Source organism: Coregonus clupeaformis, chromosome 17 (assembly GCF_020615455.1).
Source record: "Coregonus clupeaformis isolate EN_2021a chromosome 17, ASM2061545v1, whole genome shotgun sequence".
NCBI lineage: Eukaryota > Metazoa > Chordata > Actinopteri > Salmoniformes > Salmonidae > Coregonus > Coregonus clupeaformis.
In genome coordinates, this window is record NC_059208.1 from 70,813,458 (window position 1) to 70,830,465 (window position 17,008).

At 42.5% G+C, this 17,008-nt stretch overlaps 2 protein-coding genes across 2 annotated transcripts; one reads left to right on the forward strand and one right to left on the reverse strand.

Annotated features, from left to right (window-relative positions):
* Positions 1–49: 49 nt before the first annotated feature.
* Positions 50–6,794, reverse strand: LOC121561836 (replication protein A 32 kDa subunit-like). Its single transcript, XM_041874277.2, has 9 exons — positions 6,652–6,794; positions 6,105–6,202; positions 5,758–5,859; positions 5,471–5,584; positions 5,196–5,270; positions 3,527–3,646; positions 2,287–2,418; positions 1,135–1,229; positions 50–805 (listed from the first exon to the last, which is right to left on the reverse strand). Exons 1-9 carry the CDS (start codon positions 6,662–6,664, stop codon positions 718–720), a joined length of 837 nt encoding a protein of 278 aa, XP_041730211.1. The 5' UTR covers positions 6,665–6,794; the 3' UTR covers positions 50–717.
* Positions 6,795–9,189: 2,395 nt separating this feature from the next.
* On the forward strand, positions 9,190–16,121 carry smpdl3b (sphingomyelin phosphodiesterase acid like 3B). The gene is made up of 8 exons (XM_041874279.2): positions 9,190–9,677; positions 9,842–10,055; positions 12,709–12,806; positions 12,938–13,081; positions 13,575–13,744; positions 14,193–14,373; positions 14,666–14,799; positions 15,234–16,121. Exons 1-8 carry the CDS (start codon positions 9,608–9,610, stop codon positions 15,594–15,596), a joined length of 1,374 nt encoding a protein of 457 aa, XP_041730213.1. The 5' UTR covers positions 9,190–9,607; the 3' UTR covers positions 15,597–16,121.
* Positions 16,122–17,008: the final 887 nt, after the last annotated feature.

Sequence of the window (17,008 nt, forward strand, 5' to 3'; positions counted from 1 at the left end):
AACTAACTTTTTCTCCCTATTTTAAAACTCAATGATGCTAGTCTGGCAGTGTCAGTGACATTTACGTCATTTAGCAGACGCTCTTATCCAGAGCGACTTACAAATTGGTGCATTCACCTTATGATAGCCAGAGTGATAACAGTGGGGATCTTCATTCTCAACACAAAGCTTTACTGGTGCATATGTATAATTGCTTTGGGTATCAATACTGTATGATATTATACTCCTACATTCTAAGGTTTCACGCATTGCAAGAGAGATACTTCCCAAATTGACAATATCAAATAGTAATATCTGGAGAACAAATGACACATTTTTCTGAAAATATATGTTTACTAGAGACAAAAACAAAACATACAGACAGAATATCTGAATAGAATAGCAAAGTTCTGCATTCTGTTCACCATTTTTTTTTATGACAAACTACCAAGACCGATGATTCAGAGAACTGGTCAGTCACTCTTAGATTGCATTCACTGTGAGAAAAGCCATTTGACTGTGATGCACCCACTCTTACTGTAGTATCATTAACAGAAGTTGAAACAGGATGTGTGAACACTGGCAACCATGTCAGTCAAACCAAGGTCTCATTTCACAGAAACCCTCAGGATTATATAGACACATCCCTTGATGTTCCTCATTATGAGTCACTGTTCCATGAATGACTACAGGTTCTATTGTCTTATTCTTAGTGCTAACAGGGAATGGAGAGATGCTTTAGTCGTCATTGTCCGTAGACTTGAAGTGATCCTCGTCAATGGTGGAGAAGATGTGTCCTTCGTTGCTGAGGAACTCCACTGCTTGCCTATGATTAGACAAAGGACAGTGAGAATGGTGCCATTGCAGCATGCTTAATTATGCAGTCTACTCTGTTATGCCTTGCACATGAGAGTGCACTGGGTCACGTTCAGTAGGCAAATGTTGAACGTTGCAGAAAGAAATGCAATGAAGAGCCAATATTACTTATTCTACATCCCAGAAATGTATGTTTGTTCTATAAAATATTTGTATCTGAATGCTGGCCAACGTTGTGCCCTGCAGAACACAACCACTGTTGTGGTCAAACAGAACACATTCAAGCATATCAAGAACTTCAGAGCCTGATTTGAGGACGAAGGGAAGGGAATGTCTTACTTGATGACAGCCAAGCTCATGCCGCTGAGTCTCTGCTTCAAGTCCTGTATGCTAATACCCTGTGCGTCTGGACAGCTCCTTATCAAGCTCAGCACCTTATGAGAGGACATGAGCATAACATAATCATTCATATAGAATATTGTGCCAATCATATGTAGAACAACTCTTGTCCTACAGATGGCAGTATGGTATGTTTGGTAAGGATTTTTTTATTAAAAGACAAACTGATATTGAATGAGACCCAATTAATGTTGATATCATGTAGACAACCAGTGTGCAGGATTTTTTTAAAAATAAAAGTACACTTTTTTCTCCATTCACCTGGTAACAGGTAAGGTGTGCGGTTTTACTTTCTAATTGGTATGGTCGGTGCGTTTAGGCTACTTATTGTTTATTCTACCACTGAAGCGCACTTTTTGCCAGTCCTGTCTGGTCCAGCGACGGTGGGTTTGTGCCCATAGTCGACGTTGTTGCCGTTGATGTCTGGTGAGGACCTGCCTTCCAACAGGCCTACAAGCCCTCAGTCCAGCCTCTCTCAGCCTATTGCGGACAGTCTGAGCACTGATGGAGGGATTGTGCGTTCCTGGTGTAACTCGGGCAGTTGTTGTTGCCATCCTGTACCTGTCCCACAGGTGTGATGTTCAGATGTACCGATCCTGTGCAGGTGTTGTTACACGTGGTCTGCCACTGCGAGGACGATCAGCTGTCTGTCCTGTCTCCCTGTAGCACTGTCTTAGGCGTCTCACAGTACGGACACTGCAATTTATTTCCCTGGCCACATCTGCAGTCCTCAGGCCTCCTTGCAGCATGCCTAAGGCACGTTCAAGCAGATGAGCAGGGACCCTGGGCATCTTTATTTTGGTGTTTTTCAGAGTCAGTAGAAAGGCCTCTTTAGTGTCCTAAGTTTTCATAACTGTGACCTTAATTGCCTACCGTCTGTAAGCTGTTAGTGTCTTAACGACCGTTCCACAGGTGCATGTTCATTAATTGTTTATGGTTCATTGAACAAGCATGGGAAACAGTGTTTAAACCATTTACAATGAAGATCTGTGAAGTTATTTGGATTTTTACGAATTATCTTTGGAAGACAGGGTCCTGAAAAAAGTGTATTTAATGTTACCAGCGCTTTTCTTTAGTCCATTGCAGACTCACCTGGTTCTGGCTCGGGCTCAGGCCGTTAGCGGACATGTCGTTGGCACCCGAGTATCCACCTCCTATGTTGCCACCCATTCCCGGCCGTGACATGGGCACCATGCTAGTGTTCATTCCCCCTCCTCCGCCCATCTAAAAAGGGAACCAAAACTGTGTGTGAGTGGTGCCACGCAGGAAAAGACTCAAAACAATACTTATATTCATAAAAAGCACAAGCAGCTGATTGTGGCATTACTGAGGTTGAATGGCCTTATTCAAAGCTAAGTTTAATGATTCATTCATCTCCACTTAAATACGTGGCAGATGGGCCAAGGCCAACTTGTATAACAGTAGTCACAGAGCGGACAGGTGGGAAATAGTCAAATATTCAGGCATAGTGGTGCTCTTCAGGGCCTAAAATGTACTTTTTGGTCCACTAGCCACTGTGTCAGGTAGATTTAAAAATCTACCAGACATTAACTGTTTTACCAGCCAAAATATTTCACCCCCCTAAAATTACATGCGCATGCTTTGTAATGTTTCTAAAAACATTAAATGTATTACTAGTAACAACTAATGTGGTATATTGTTTAATTTCATATCATTTTTTGTGACCCGAGTGTTAACCAAAATATCACAGATGTTCACCTGCCCCTTTAAGGGCGGGAGGTTACCGTGGTAACGCAACTTGAGAGTCATGTGTCTGAGATTCAGAGTCTGACTAATAGCCGTGTTGTCTTCTTTTCCCTAGCAGTTGAAACTCAAACATTGAAAAACAACCTAGCTTGCGAACAAAACAATGTAAATTGCCAAGAAACACAAGGACAAAGTCTCACAGCAGCAGACTTCCGATTCAAGTAAATTAGACCAACTTTTATGCCTGTGCACAGCGCTTTAAAAAAAAACAATCTTTCACTAAGCTCTTCATGGACACAGCCCCTAGATAGACAGTGTTGCAGCTCAAAGTGGGATAGGCTATAGGATTCGTAGTTCTTTGACTTTGTGCGATTACCAGCTATGAAACAAAATGGCAGAAATACTTTGAAAACAGCTACTGCAGCATTTATTTTGCTATAAATGTGATCATACTTGACTTTTTATTAACAAATGCGAGTGAAATGCTCAGTGTGGAGCCCTGACCACCCACCAACGTGGCTGGTGAAATAGGCATCTTACCCGCCAATACTCAAATCTACCCGCATTTGGCAGGTGTTAATTTTAGGCCCTGGTGCTCTTTGTCATGTGTGAAGGAGGTTCTCACCATAATAGTCTGTGGTTTGCTGAGCAGTAGGTGTGCCTGCACCACCTCCAGCATGTGGGAGGTAATCTCGTTCATGTCCTCTAGGGGCCGGACGCTGAACGCCACCACAGACCTGTGGTTCTATTGAAGACAGGAAGTTACACACAAACACCCACAATCAGTGCATCAGACACAGAGAGAGAGAGAGACACATGACTGAATGGGCAATGCACACTTTCAGATGACCTGAAAGCATTTGCATGGGTCAGTGGAGGCTCCTCAGAGAAGGGAGCACCATCCCACTCAGTGAATTTAATAAAATAATAAAATAAAATCAGTGAAACATTTAAAAAAAGTTATCCATTTGAGATAAAACTATACTAAATATATTCACATCACCAAATAACAGATTAAAACACACTGTTTTGCAATGAAGGGCTATAGTAGCCTCAACAGCACACTCTAGGGTAGGACCATGGTGTAGCCGGAGGACAGCTATTTTCCGTCCTCCTCTGGGTACATTGACTTCAATACAAAACCTAGGAGGGTCATGGTTCTCACACCCTTCCATAGACTTACAAAGTAATTATGAAAACTTCCGGAGGACATCCTCCAACCTATCAAAGCTCTTGCAGCATAAACTGACATGTTGTACATCTAATCAAAAGAGCAAAGAATAAATCTAGTACTGAAACCATATGCTACAGCTAGCTAGCACTGCAGTTCATTAAGTGTGATGAATAGTTGACTCAAAGATCGAGAAAGAAAATAGTTGAACAGTTTGAACAAATTAAAATTATTCAAAAATTAAGGAGAAGCAGCAGAAGCAGAGAGAGAGGGAGCTAGCTATACAATGAGTGTACAAAACATGAAGAACACCTTAATATTGAGTTGCACCACCACTTTTGCCCTCAGTACAGCCTCAATTCAGTTCTTGACACAAACCGGTGCTTCTGGCACCTACTACCATTCCCTGTTCAAAGGCACTTAAATATTTTGTCTTGCCCATTCACCATCTGAATGGCAAGACAAAATATTTAAGTGCCTTTGAATCCCCGTCTCTGTATCCCCACTCATTTCATATGGTGGCAGGTAGCTTAGTGGTTAAGAGCGTTGTGCCAGTAACCGAAAAGTCGCTGGTTCTAATCCCCGAGCCATCTAGGTGAAAAAACTGTCGATGTGCCCTTGAGCAAGGCACTTAACCCTAATTGCTCCTGTAAGTCGCTCTGGATAAGAGCGTCTGCTAAATGACTAAAATGTAAATGTGTACCTACGTTATAAACGTTCATTTGTAGGCTAGATTGTAGCAACCTCATGATGGGTATAGGGTAAATTTGCATATCATGTAGTAGCCTAAACCTATCGATGATACATTGAGCTGGGTGAATGGAATATGAATTAAAGTCATCCAATATTCTGTAATAGAAATAAGGCCATACTCAAAAAAATGAATCCTCCTCCCTAATCTTAAAACGGCACCGACCGCCACTGGCATGGGTGTAGTTTACATTTGTGAATCAAAATGCCAGAGGCAACTCTGCCCTAGATGCATATAAAATCTCAGGTTACACATAGAAGTTCTCCATTGTTTGAAAACATATTTTAAAAACCATGTGTAGAATGATGTGGTCAAGGCTGTGATATGACCAATAGATTAAGGCATGTCGTTTTGTGGGGATGATGACCTCACCTGGAAGGAACGCAAATTGCCAGAGACCTTGACGTAAGTGCCTGGGGGGATGACAGTGCTGTCCACACTGGGATCCTATGGAGTGAGGAGAGACAGCAGGACAGAAGAATAGGTGAGAAGAGTTAGCAGTTGGACTCCTATTTGAGCGTAGCCTGATGTCACAAAATATCTGTTAATTGAATGTTATTTGGAAATTATACTGCAAGTGTTGACTGTACTGTATATCCTTGCTGATCCTAGTACTTAGCGGCCTTAGTTGCCCTGATGAGACTCACCTCCGTATCTACCCACTGCTTCACGTCCATAGGGGCCCCTGTCATGTCATCGACTTTGTACTGGATGTTGGTCATGGATTTGTCAGTGGTTCTGATGATGCCCACAATGGTAACCTAGCACACAAAAAGAGAATAATGTCATGGGATACCAATGCACTCCTTACACATTTCATTTGTACGTGGAAGATTATAATCCTAATCAGTCTTTATGAGTCACTGTATCGCAATGCACCACAAACCAACACAATGACCACCATCCTCATATTTACAGATATAATTTGGGTTACCTGGGCAACCTCTACCTCTCCCACTCTGAAGACATCCTCTGCTTGGGCAGCAGACATGAGCTGGGACACTGTGCAGGGGACAATCTGTTGGGCACGTTGTCTCTGTAAATATACATACACAGGTCAGTCTGAGTAATTCACATTAAGCCAACTTCATCCCACAAAAATAAATAAAACACAATGGCAGACACAATAGTGCGTGGGGATGGGTATGTTTACCGTCTGTCTAGCTATTATTTAACTGTTGCCCATAGGCTAAGCTGCTAATATTACGATGACAGACCTTTTCCACTAGCAGTTCCCTAACTGTGTAACATATGGAGTTGGTGAAAGTGACAAATACAGACCCCTTTCTTCTCTCCTCCCTGGGAGGCAGCTGGTGACGCGAATCCTCCCGGTGACTGAGTGTATCCACCACCCATGTTTGATTCACCGTATGATCCCCCTACATTAAATGACAGACAATGAGGCAACTGCAGCAGCAATCCACTGTTTGGCTAAAACCATGGTACCAAGCTTGCATTACTAGCTAGGTAACGTTAGCTGATTGATGGAGCACACAACGTTAACTAGCGAGCCAAATAGCTAGCTGACAAAAACACTAGCTAGCTAGTTAGTTACCTAGCTAACGTTAGCTACTGTTGTTTCCTGTTGCCATGTAGCTACATAACTACAGTAGTTACTGTACGAATAAAAGGTCGGTGCATTTTAGTTTACAGAAGAAATACGGCCAAGTCAGCTACTGTAACCAGCTAGGCGCCCAAACTTTGCACAACAAAACAGGACTCACTAGCTAGCAAGATAACGTTAACTAACGTTATTTACAACAACTAGGCAGAGCTTTTGGACTATTCTTGACAGCCATAAAAAACATTGCTACAAAGACAAACTCACCTTGGTTCCACATGGTGCCGTTACCTTACGTTGTAGGACAAAATAATGTTTAAACAGGTGGCAAGACAATACAACGTGTAAAAAGTATTCACTGCGACTCCTCTCCTTGTACAATTCCGCGCGCTGGAAAGTTGACAGTGAAGAACGCATGCGCCCTACAGAGCTCGCGCGAAATCCATTGTCCAATGAGATTCTCTGACTACATTTGGTAGCTAAACCAATGAACATGCGAGATTGTTAGACGCACTAGCTTGCCCAGAGGTACACTGTATGACCAGAAGTATGTGGACACCTGCTCGTCTAAAATCTAATTCCAAAATCATGGGCATCATGGGTTTCTATGGGCTTTGGAACTAAACTTGTCGCCTGCAATTTCTGAGGCTGGTAACTCTAATGAACTTATCCTCTGTAGCAGAGGTAATTCTGGGTCTTCCTTTCCTGTGGCGGTCCTCATGAGTCAGTTTCATGATAGCGCTTGATGGTTTTTGCGACTGCACTTGAAGAAACATTCAAAGTTCTTTAAATTTTCCAGATTGACTGACCTGCATGTCTTAAATTAATGATTGACTGTCGTTTCTCATTGCTTAATTGAGCTGTTTTTGCCATAATACGGACTTGGTCTTTTACCAAATAGGGCTATGTTCTGTATCCCACCCCTACCTTGTCACAACACAACTGATTGGCTCAAACACATTAAGAAGGAAAGAAATTCCACAAATTAACCTTTAACAAGGCACACCTGTTAATTGAAATGCATTCCAGGTGACTACCTCATGACGCTGGTTGAGAGAATGCCAAGAGTGTGCAAAGCTGTCATCAAGGCAAATGGTGGCTACTTTGAAGAATCTCAAATATAAAATATATTTTGATTTGTTTAACACTTTTTTGTTTTCTACATGATTCCAAATGTGTTTTTTCATAGTTTTGATGTCTTCACTATTATTCTACAATGTAGAAAATAGTAAAAAATAAAGAAAAACCCTTGAATGAGTAGGTGTGTCAAAACTTTTGACGGGTACTGTACATCATAAGGATGTAGTACTGGTGATGTTAAACATTTCTCAAATCGTTGTTTAGATCTGATATTCAACATCAAATCCCTTCGGTCTAAATTCCAGCTAAACTTGGAGGACAGTTAACTACTTACAAAAAGTGTGCTTCTGACGAAGAGCTACAAAAGAGCTACAGAAGACATAAGGTGAATTCGTCAAACTTGAGGCCCTCCATGCTCATTAGTTGCTCATTCAACATACTTGCTGTCACTTCACTCAATTCGGTTTCCAAAGTCTCCTTTCCTAACCGTTGTACATTCCCTGACACCAACCAGAAATGTGTCCTTGGCCAAGCATTCACAGATTTTCATAAAACAGCCACACATTTGGTATCTCGTTTCTGCGTGACCAAATGTTAGGAGACTGTGTTTAAGGTTAGGGTTAGCAAAAATGCAGGGGAATCTTTCCCTTTAATTGGTTAACTATCACATTTACAGCTACCCCAGTAACCACTCCTCTCAATGGCGCCCTTTCATTGAGAGCAAAACAATTCCATCTCTTGTCCCCATTCGTTTAACACGGAGCGCCTGCTCCCTCTGACCAGTAGAAACACAAACAATTATCACAAGACCACTTCTGGTTACCTTCACCGTTTCCACAGCAACCAACTCTGTTTTCACCCACCCTGAAACCACAAATGGATCAGCCAAAAGGCAAGGGTCCACTTTTCCCAAAAATGTCACTCCTACTGTCACAGACTCATCTTTATCCTGACCATCGGTGCAAGCCTCGGGATCCGGTAACTTCACCACAACTACCACCTCCGATACTTCGCCCTCATTCACTTCCATTTCTCCTCCTGGCTTCAATCTGGCGTACAGCTCACTCTGTTTACACTTTCTACCGTTCTTCTTCAACAAATCATCTCCCCTTTTCACGCCATTTTTAACCGACTCAAGCTCACCCTCTTCCTCCTCTCTCTCTTCAACCCCCTATACCTATATTTTCCCCTCCATTCCTTCTCTGTATTCCTAAGTATACGTCTCCTTATGATAATAATGTACTTCTCCTGACATACATCTTGTTTTTGCTCTCTCAAGGGACGCCATTTAACCGGCTGTCACAATATCCGTACAATCAGCACGAACCCCTCGCTGTCCTAACCTGCTACCAAAGTCACTTTTTATCGAAGTGGCGTGAAAAGGCTGTGTCCCCGTTCTGCTGCTGGGTCATCAAACTCTCAATTTTATTGGAACCAAATTACAAAAGAATACATTACATCTAGTTGTTGATTAGTGTTAGAAATAGTATTTGCTACAGGTCACTATAAATTAATTTTTATAGCCTATTTTGACAAATATTTGGAACCATGTGCCTCAGTATATTAGTAGGCCTAATAGAATATAGAGATAAATTAGTATGTGTGGTGTCCAAGTCAACGTTGCTAATTATGCTGTGATGATAAGAAGATCCGCTGACACTGTACTTTGATTATAAAGGTTTATTATAACAAAGAGTTTCAGCGTCAGATTTACAGATACCTGCAGATATCTGAAGAACAGCCGGACCCAATCTGTGATTTGCTATTCTTCCCTCCTTTGTTCAAGACATGGTATTTATATCCTATGTGACATAGTATGGCGTGATTTTAATACACCAATCCCTGGCTTTTCACATTTCTTCCCATATCCTCTTTTCCAGGAATTTAGTAATGCTTTCCAGATGTTTCCGAAAGCAGAGCCAAGTTTCCTCTAACACACTTTTGCAAACGTCAGCACAATCATAGACCCTCAGACACTACATATGCATAAGTATAACTTCAACCGAGCTGTTTCTTATCTTTCATTTTAGAGACTAGGCTATTTAACTAGGGACATGAGTCATGAATTCATAGATTACGGCGTGCACGTCTGTCCTTGGTCTGTCCAGTGAGTCTATCTTCCCCTTGATAGTCAGAGCGCACTATGGCTGCGATGCGGACAATCCTCCTGTCCTGTCTTCTTTTCACATGCGGGAAAGTTCTGGGGCTGTCAGGTGAGTGCATAAAATGGCCTAACAGTATACATTCAACTATTTAAATAATGTATTTAATATAGCCTAATCAATAATATAAAACAATGCAGCTATGTGTTGTTAGATAACCATTCGATAATGTTGTAGTCGATCTATCTGCGTGTCATCAGTACTTCTCTTTCCAGGCAACTTTTGGCACATCACGGATCTTCACTGGGACCCAACCTATAAACTCACCGACAATCCTGAGCGTGTGTGTGCATCCAGTGGAAAACGGCCTGTGCCCAGTGCGGGTAAATTTGGAGACTACCTCTGCGACGCGCCATGGGACCTTATTAACTCCACAGTGTATGCAATGAAAGACATTCTGCCAGATCCGGATTTCATCGTCTGGACAGGGTACAACAAACTCACGTTTATTTTATATAGCCCTTGTGTGTGTGTGTGTGTGTGTGTGTGTGTGTGTGTGTGTGTGTGTGTAAATTGAACTACACTGCTCAAAAAAATAAAGGGAACACTTAAACAACACATCCTAGATCTGAATGAATGAAATCATCTTATTAAATACTTTTTTCTTTACATAGTTGAATGTGCTGACAACAAAATCACACAAAAATTATCAATGGAAATCAAATGTATCAACCCATGGAGGTCTGGATTTGGAGTCACCCTCAAAATTAAAGTGGAAAACCACACTACAGGCTGATCCAACTTTGATGTAATGTCCTTAAAACAAGTCAAAATGAGGCTCAGTAGTGTGTGTGGCCTCCACGTGCCTGTATGACCTTCCTACAACGCCTGGGCATGCTCCTGATGAGGTGGCGGATGGTCTCCTGAGGGATCTCCTCCCAGACCTGGACTAAAGCATCCGCCAACTCCTGGACAGTCTGTGGTGCAACGTGGCGTTGGTGGATGGAGCGAGACATGATGTCCCAGATGTGCTCAATTGAATTCAGGTCTGGGGAACGGGCGGGCCAGTCCATAACATCAATGCCTTCCTCTTGCAGGAACTGCTGACACACTCCAGCCACATGAGGTCTAGCATTGTCTTGCATTAGGAGGAACCCAGGGCCAACCGCACCAGCATATGGTCTCACAAGGGGTCTGAGGATCTCATCTCGGTACCTAATGGCAGTCAGGCTACCTCTGGCGAGCACATGGAGGGCTGTGTGGCCCCCCCAAAGAAATGCCACCCCACACCATGACTGACCCACCGCCAAACCGGTCATGCTGGAGGATGTTGCAGGCAGCAGAACATTCTCCACGGCGTCTCCAGACTCTGTCACGTCTGTCACATGTGAATCTGCTTTCATCTGTGAAGAGCACAGGGCGCCAGTGGCGAATTTGCCAATCTTGGTGTTCTCTGGCCAATGCCAAACGTCCTGCACGGTGTTGGGCTGTAAGCACAACCCCCACCTGTGGACGTCGGGCCCTCATACCACCCTCATGGAGTCTGTTTCTGACCGTTTGAGCAGACACATGCACATTTGTGGCCTGCTGGAGGTCATTTTGCAGGGCTCTGGCAGTGGTCCTCCTGCTCCTCCTTGCACAAAGGCGGAGGTAGCGGTCCTGCTGCTGGGTTGTTGCCCTCCTACGGCCTCCTCCACGTCTCCTGATGTACTGGCCTGTCTCCTGGTAGCACCTCCATGCTCTGGACACTACGCTGACAGACACAGCAAACCTTCTTGCCACAGCTCGCATTGATGTGCCATCCTGGATGAGCTGCACTACCTGAGCCACTTGTGTGGGTTGTAGACTCCGTCTCATGCTACCACTAGAGTGAAAGCACCGCCAGCATTCAAAAGTGACCAAAACATCAGCCAGGAAGCATAGGAACTGAGAAGTGGTCTGTGGTCACCACCTGCAGAACCACTTCTTTATTGGGGGTGTCTTGCTAATTGCCTATAATTTCCACCTGTTGTCTATTCCATTTGCACAACAGAATGTGACATTTATTGTCAATAAGTGTTGCTTCCTAAGTGGACAGTTTGATTTCACAGAAGTGTGATTGACTTGGAGTTACATTGTGTTGTTTAAGTGTTCCCTTTATTTTTTTGAGCAGTGTACTTGTACATTTACAGTGCTATGAAAAACTATTTGCCCCCTTTCTAATTTTCTCTAATTTTGCATATTTGTGATACTGAAAGTTATCAGATCTTCAACCAAAACCCAATATTAGATAAAGGGTACATAAGTGAACAAATAACACAACAATTACATATTTATTTAATAAACAAAGTTATGCAACACCCAATTCCCCTGTGTGAAAAAGTAATTGCCCCCTTACACTCACACATGGTTGTGCCACCTTTAGCTGCAATGACTCCAACCAAATGCTTCCTGTGGTTGTTGATCAGTCTCTCACGTCGCTGAGGAGGAATTTTGGCCCACTCTTCCATGCAGAACTGCTTTAACTCAGTAACGTGTGGGTTTTCAAGCATGAACTGCTCGTTTCAAGTCCTGCCACAACATCTCAATTGGGATTAGATCTGGACTTTGACTAGGCCATTCCAAAACTTCCAATTTGTTGCTTTTTAGCAATTTTCATATAGACTTGATTGTGTGTTTTGGATCATTGTCTTGCTGCATGACCCAGCTGCGCTTCAGCTTCAGCTCACAGACGGATGGTCTGACATTCTCCTGTAGAATTCTCTGATACAGAGCAGAATTCATGGTTCCTTCTATTAAGGCAAGTCGTCCAGGTCCTGAAGCAGCAAAGCATCCCCAAACCATCACACCACCACCACCATGCTTGACCTTTGGTATGATGTTCTTACTATGGAATGCAGAGTTTGGTTGTGTTATTTGTTCACTTACGTTCCCTTTATCTAATATTAGGTTTTGGTTGAAGTTCTGATAACACTCAGTATCACAAATATGCAAAAGTAGAGAAAATTAGAAAGGGGGCAAATACTTTTTCATAGCACTGTACCTTCTTAAAGTAAAATTTTCCATTGAGGATTGCTCCCATGTACTGTATATAAAGCTCTACACCTGTGATTGACTTTCTCTAAAAGAGGCCCATTATAACAACTTGACATTTGCCCTACAGAGATGACACGCCGCATGTCCCGAACGAGGATCTGGGAGAAGAGGCGGTTCTCTCCATTATCAGCAACCTCACCCACATCATAAAGCTTGTTTTTCCAAGTGTGTATAACCTCCAAAGCTTTTGAGGGGGAAGTCCCTCAGGGTCAAACGGAAAGATATTTCGTTTTCCTTTTGTTGTCTTTTTGGATATATTAATCAAATCCATATGATCATCTCATGTTACCTTTCAGGTACTAAAGTGTACTCAGCGCTGGGGAATCATGACTACCATCCAAAGAGCCAGCTACCCCCAGCCCAGAACAACATCTATGAACAGACAGCACAGCTGTGGCAGGGCTGGTTGAAACCAGAGTCTCAAACAACCTTCCGTACAGGTAAACTACAACAGATCCTGCCTAGGCTTGGTCATGTAAAATCAAAAACATTTTTATTGGTCACATGCCCTGAATACAACAGGTGTAGACTTTACAGTGAAATGCTTACTTAGGAGCCCATTCCCAACAGTGCAGAGTTAAAAGATAAGACACATATTTGCTAAATAAAAAAAAGGAAATAGTAACACAATAAAAACATATATATATATATATATACACACAAGGAATACCAGTACTGAGTCAATGTGCAGGGGTACGAGGAAGGAAGTTGAGGTAATACAGTATGTGCATGTGGGTAGGGGTATACCACCTGTACACAGATTAAGCCTCCTGGACTAAAATGCATGCTCAATTGACGTAATTCATTGAAATCACTTTTTAGTTCAGGACTAGGGTTAATCCGTGTCTGGGAAACCAGTCAATGGAGTCTGGAGTGGAATTAGTCAACTCCAGTCCAATCAGTTGTCTTGTCTTTCCTCTTTTTTCTTTATAGGTGGATACTATACAGAGAAGCTGCTGAATCGACCAGGTTACAGGGTTGTAGTCCTCAACACTAACCTATACTACGACCAGAACAAGGCCACAGAAAATATAGACGATCCAGCCGGCCAGTTCAACTGGGCAGACCAAGTTCTTACAGAAGCTGCCAACAACAAAGAAAAGGTCTTCAAATCAAATCAAAAGAAATCAAAAGTTATTTGCCACATGCGCCGAATACAACAGGTGTAGACCTTACAGTGAAATGCTTACTTACAAGCCCTTAACCAACAATGCAGTTTTAAGAAAAAAAGTGAAGTAAAAAATAGATAAGTAACAAATAACCTTGTTATTTGTTATAACTTGTTATAACAAGTCTTACCTCGTGCTCTATGTTGCAAGAAATTGTAAGAGAAGATAAGTGCCTAGTAACTCTACAAGTAAAAGCCAAGCATCTGTTAGAAAATATAGAGATAACAAACTCCTGTTTTCTTCATATGTAGTGGAGGTGATTTGAATCAAGCTCTCATGAAGTGGTAGCCCTGTCTGAGACTTGTAACGCAGATGTTGCATACGGATTTTGAGGATATCCTTATACGCTTTAATCGCAATCCCTCACCGATTTCGCTCTTAGGTTTACATCATTGGCCACGTTCCACCAGGGTTCTTTGAGAAGAAGCGGAGTAAGCCTTGGTTTCGACCCAACTTCAACAAACGCTACCTAGAGCTGATCCAGAAGCATCACTCTCTCATTATTGGACAGTTCTTCGGCCATCATCACACTGACAGCTTCCACATGTTCTACAGCTCGGAAGGTACAGTGTCATTTAACGGATACACATACATACTACACTTTCATTCAATTTTGTCAAACTTTGTTCCACCACCTCCAGACATTCAACATTAGCCAGGGTCATAGTCTGTTTCTGCTCTTTTGCCAACATAGCAATGGAGTTGGCAAGAGCACAAACAGATCTGGGACCAGGCTAATTCAACATTTTAACATGATTGTTCAAACATTGGATGCAGGGAAAAATGCATGTGTGCTGCCAACCTATAGTACTTGTGCCTCTCATCTAAAGTATCTCACCAATTGTCTTTCCCCAGGTTCCCCTATCAGTGCCATGTTCCTGACCCCTGGGGTCACTCCCTGGAAGACCACCTTACCTGGGGTCATAGACGGAGCCAACAACCCTGGGATCCGTGTCTTTGAATATGACACCCAAACACTTCTAGTCAAAGTAAGAGCAGACGGACTCAGGTATTTTCTTTTCTTCTTAAAAGCCAAAACAATCTGTCAATTTTAATGGTTGCTCAGAAACATAATCTTACCATTCTGCCTCTTCCATTAATGCCTGATTAACACTATAGGGCCGAACCAAACCATACTGTGCTGGCTCAGATAGTTTATTTTCACATTGTTCTTTCCTGCACGGCTCCAGCAACTGTGCTGGATGTGCTACCCTGCTGCTACCTGCTCTGTGGACTATGTTATGCTTTAAAAATTATAATAACAATCATTTATTTTAACTTCTATAGCGCTTTTCATAACAGAAAAAAATCTAAGCGCTTCAAAAGCAAAATGGAGAAGTTCATGGCTTGATCAGATGAAAATGGTCAGGGAGATGGTTGATGGAGTCTGGTGATTGTCTCCAATCTGTCTCTCAACCCACAGGACATGGTGACCTACTACCTGAACCTGACCCATGCCAACGTGGCCCAGGCACGCTGGGAGAAAGAGTACCGCTTCACTGAGAGCTTTCGTGTGCCTGACGCCTCCCCGGCCTCGATGCACCAGGTCGTAGAGCGCATGGCCAGCGACCGCTGCTACCTGCAGAAGTACTACGAGTTCAACTCAGTCAACTACGACCTGACAGAGTGCAACAGTGACTGCCGCGTCGACCACGTGTGTGCTGCTAGAGAGGTAGACTTTGAGAGGTACGAGCATTGTCTGGAGAAAGAGAAGGCGTCATCGACTGGTGTTGCCTTGTTGCCAGTTCTCTCTGTGGTGATCAGTCTGGTCTGGTCCAGCTGTTAATGATCTCAATGTGCACCAAAGACATGGATCCATTACTACTGGCTGCCTACAATGAAAAGACTGAAAGGCTGCTCCATCCTATGGAGTCCTTCTTCCAAATGTTGCGATTAAGGACATTTACCTTAAATGATTTAATCAAATAGATACATTTAACTTTTTCTAACATAAGATCTTTCAAGAATGCCTCTTTTTGAGTATAGCGATCAGAATTCACGGATTGACTGCATGCTGCATTTTCCAGTCTGTGTATCTCAATTTCAATCATGTGCCATGCTTGTTAAAGTAAGTCATGCTATGAACATTTAGAAAAAATGGTTTAATAAGAAGATCCACGACCTTTGATTTCAAAACTCTTTTTGTGACTTATTTTAACTCATGTTAATTGGTGTAAAGTAACATTTCTACCACCTGAAAATAATTTTGATACTCTAGCGAGGCCCATTCTTTGTGGGAGACTGTAGCAAGAATGAGCAATGTTTTCATTTCAATTTCTATATATTTTAATAAATCAATTCATAATCTTTTGAAGATCGAGTTGAACCTGGGGCTGTGGCGGTTATTACATTTTGTCCGCCGGTGATTGTCAAGAAAATAACTGCAGTCTCATGGTAATTGACCATAAATTAACGTAAACGGGTTTAGCATCTCCTGGCTTCCACTCATAGTCTACTGTAACGTATACGCAGGGAAGCAGGTGCAGAAGGTGAGTTTAATCATGAAACTATACAAAATAACAAACATGAGCCGCGTACTGAACGTGAGAGAAAACAACACTGCCTGAAGACTGAGGCTTACTGAGGGCTATATGAAGGTAGAGTAATCAGGGGTGGTCCATGTGTACTTAATGATGGGGAGCAGGTGTGCGAAATAATGGTTGCCAGGTGTGCGCAATGTGGGTTGCCAGGACCGGTGGTTAGCAGACCGGAGACGTCGAGCGCCAGAGGAAGGAAGCAGGAGTAGACGTGAAACCTACTAGCCACTGATGCAGACCTTTGGAACAGCCACATTTAAAAAAAGTATAATAAATCAATTTAATATAGCCTACACCATTACAATAAATCCATTATTTATTTTAGACAGGTCTAAAGAAACATGATATGAAGAAAATGTCATTTTTTGTCCTTATGGTTGGCCCTGATCTGGCTATGCCATTCAGCTGTGGGCTACACTAGTTCATCTAGCAGACAAGATTTGCTTAGAATTCCGTGGCATTACGTTTTATTATTTTATAGTATGAAGAATACAATTGAACATAGCTGAATAAAATAGAAAGGATATTTTCTCCAAAAGCTTTCCAAGGAAGTGCGCACATGCTGCTATTCTGTGTTGAGCGGTTAAGAAATAAACAGGTCCTCCTATACAGTGGGGGAAAAAAGTATTTAGTCAGCCACCAATTGTGCAAGTTCTCCCAC

Bases quoted from the DNA above. Each gene is read 5' to 3' on its own strand.
- LOC121561836 (XM_041874277.2), bottom strand. The intron at 5,860-6,104 runs GTCTGTATTTGT...GTATATTTACAG, and splicing joins AGGGAGGAGAGAAGAAAGGG to AGACAACGTGCCCAACAGAT. The intron at 1,230-2,286 runs GTGAGTCTGCAA...TCCTCTCATAAG, and splicing joins TGAGCCCGAGCCAGAACCAG to GTGCTGAGCTTGATAAGGAG.
- smpdl3b (XM_041874279.2), top strand. From the start codon at position 9,608: ATGGCTGCGATGCGGACAATCCTCCTGTCCTGTCTTCTTTTCACATGC. The intron at 13,082-13,574 runs GTAAACTACAAC...TTTTCTTTATAG, and splicing joins TCAAACAACCTTCCGTACAG to GTGGATACTATACAGAGAAG. The intron at 14,374-14,665 runs GTACAGTGTCAT...GTCTTTCCCCAG, and splicing joins CATGTTCTACAGCTCGGAAG to GTTCCCCTATCAGTGCCATG.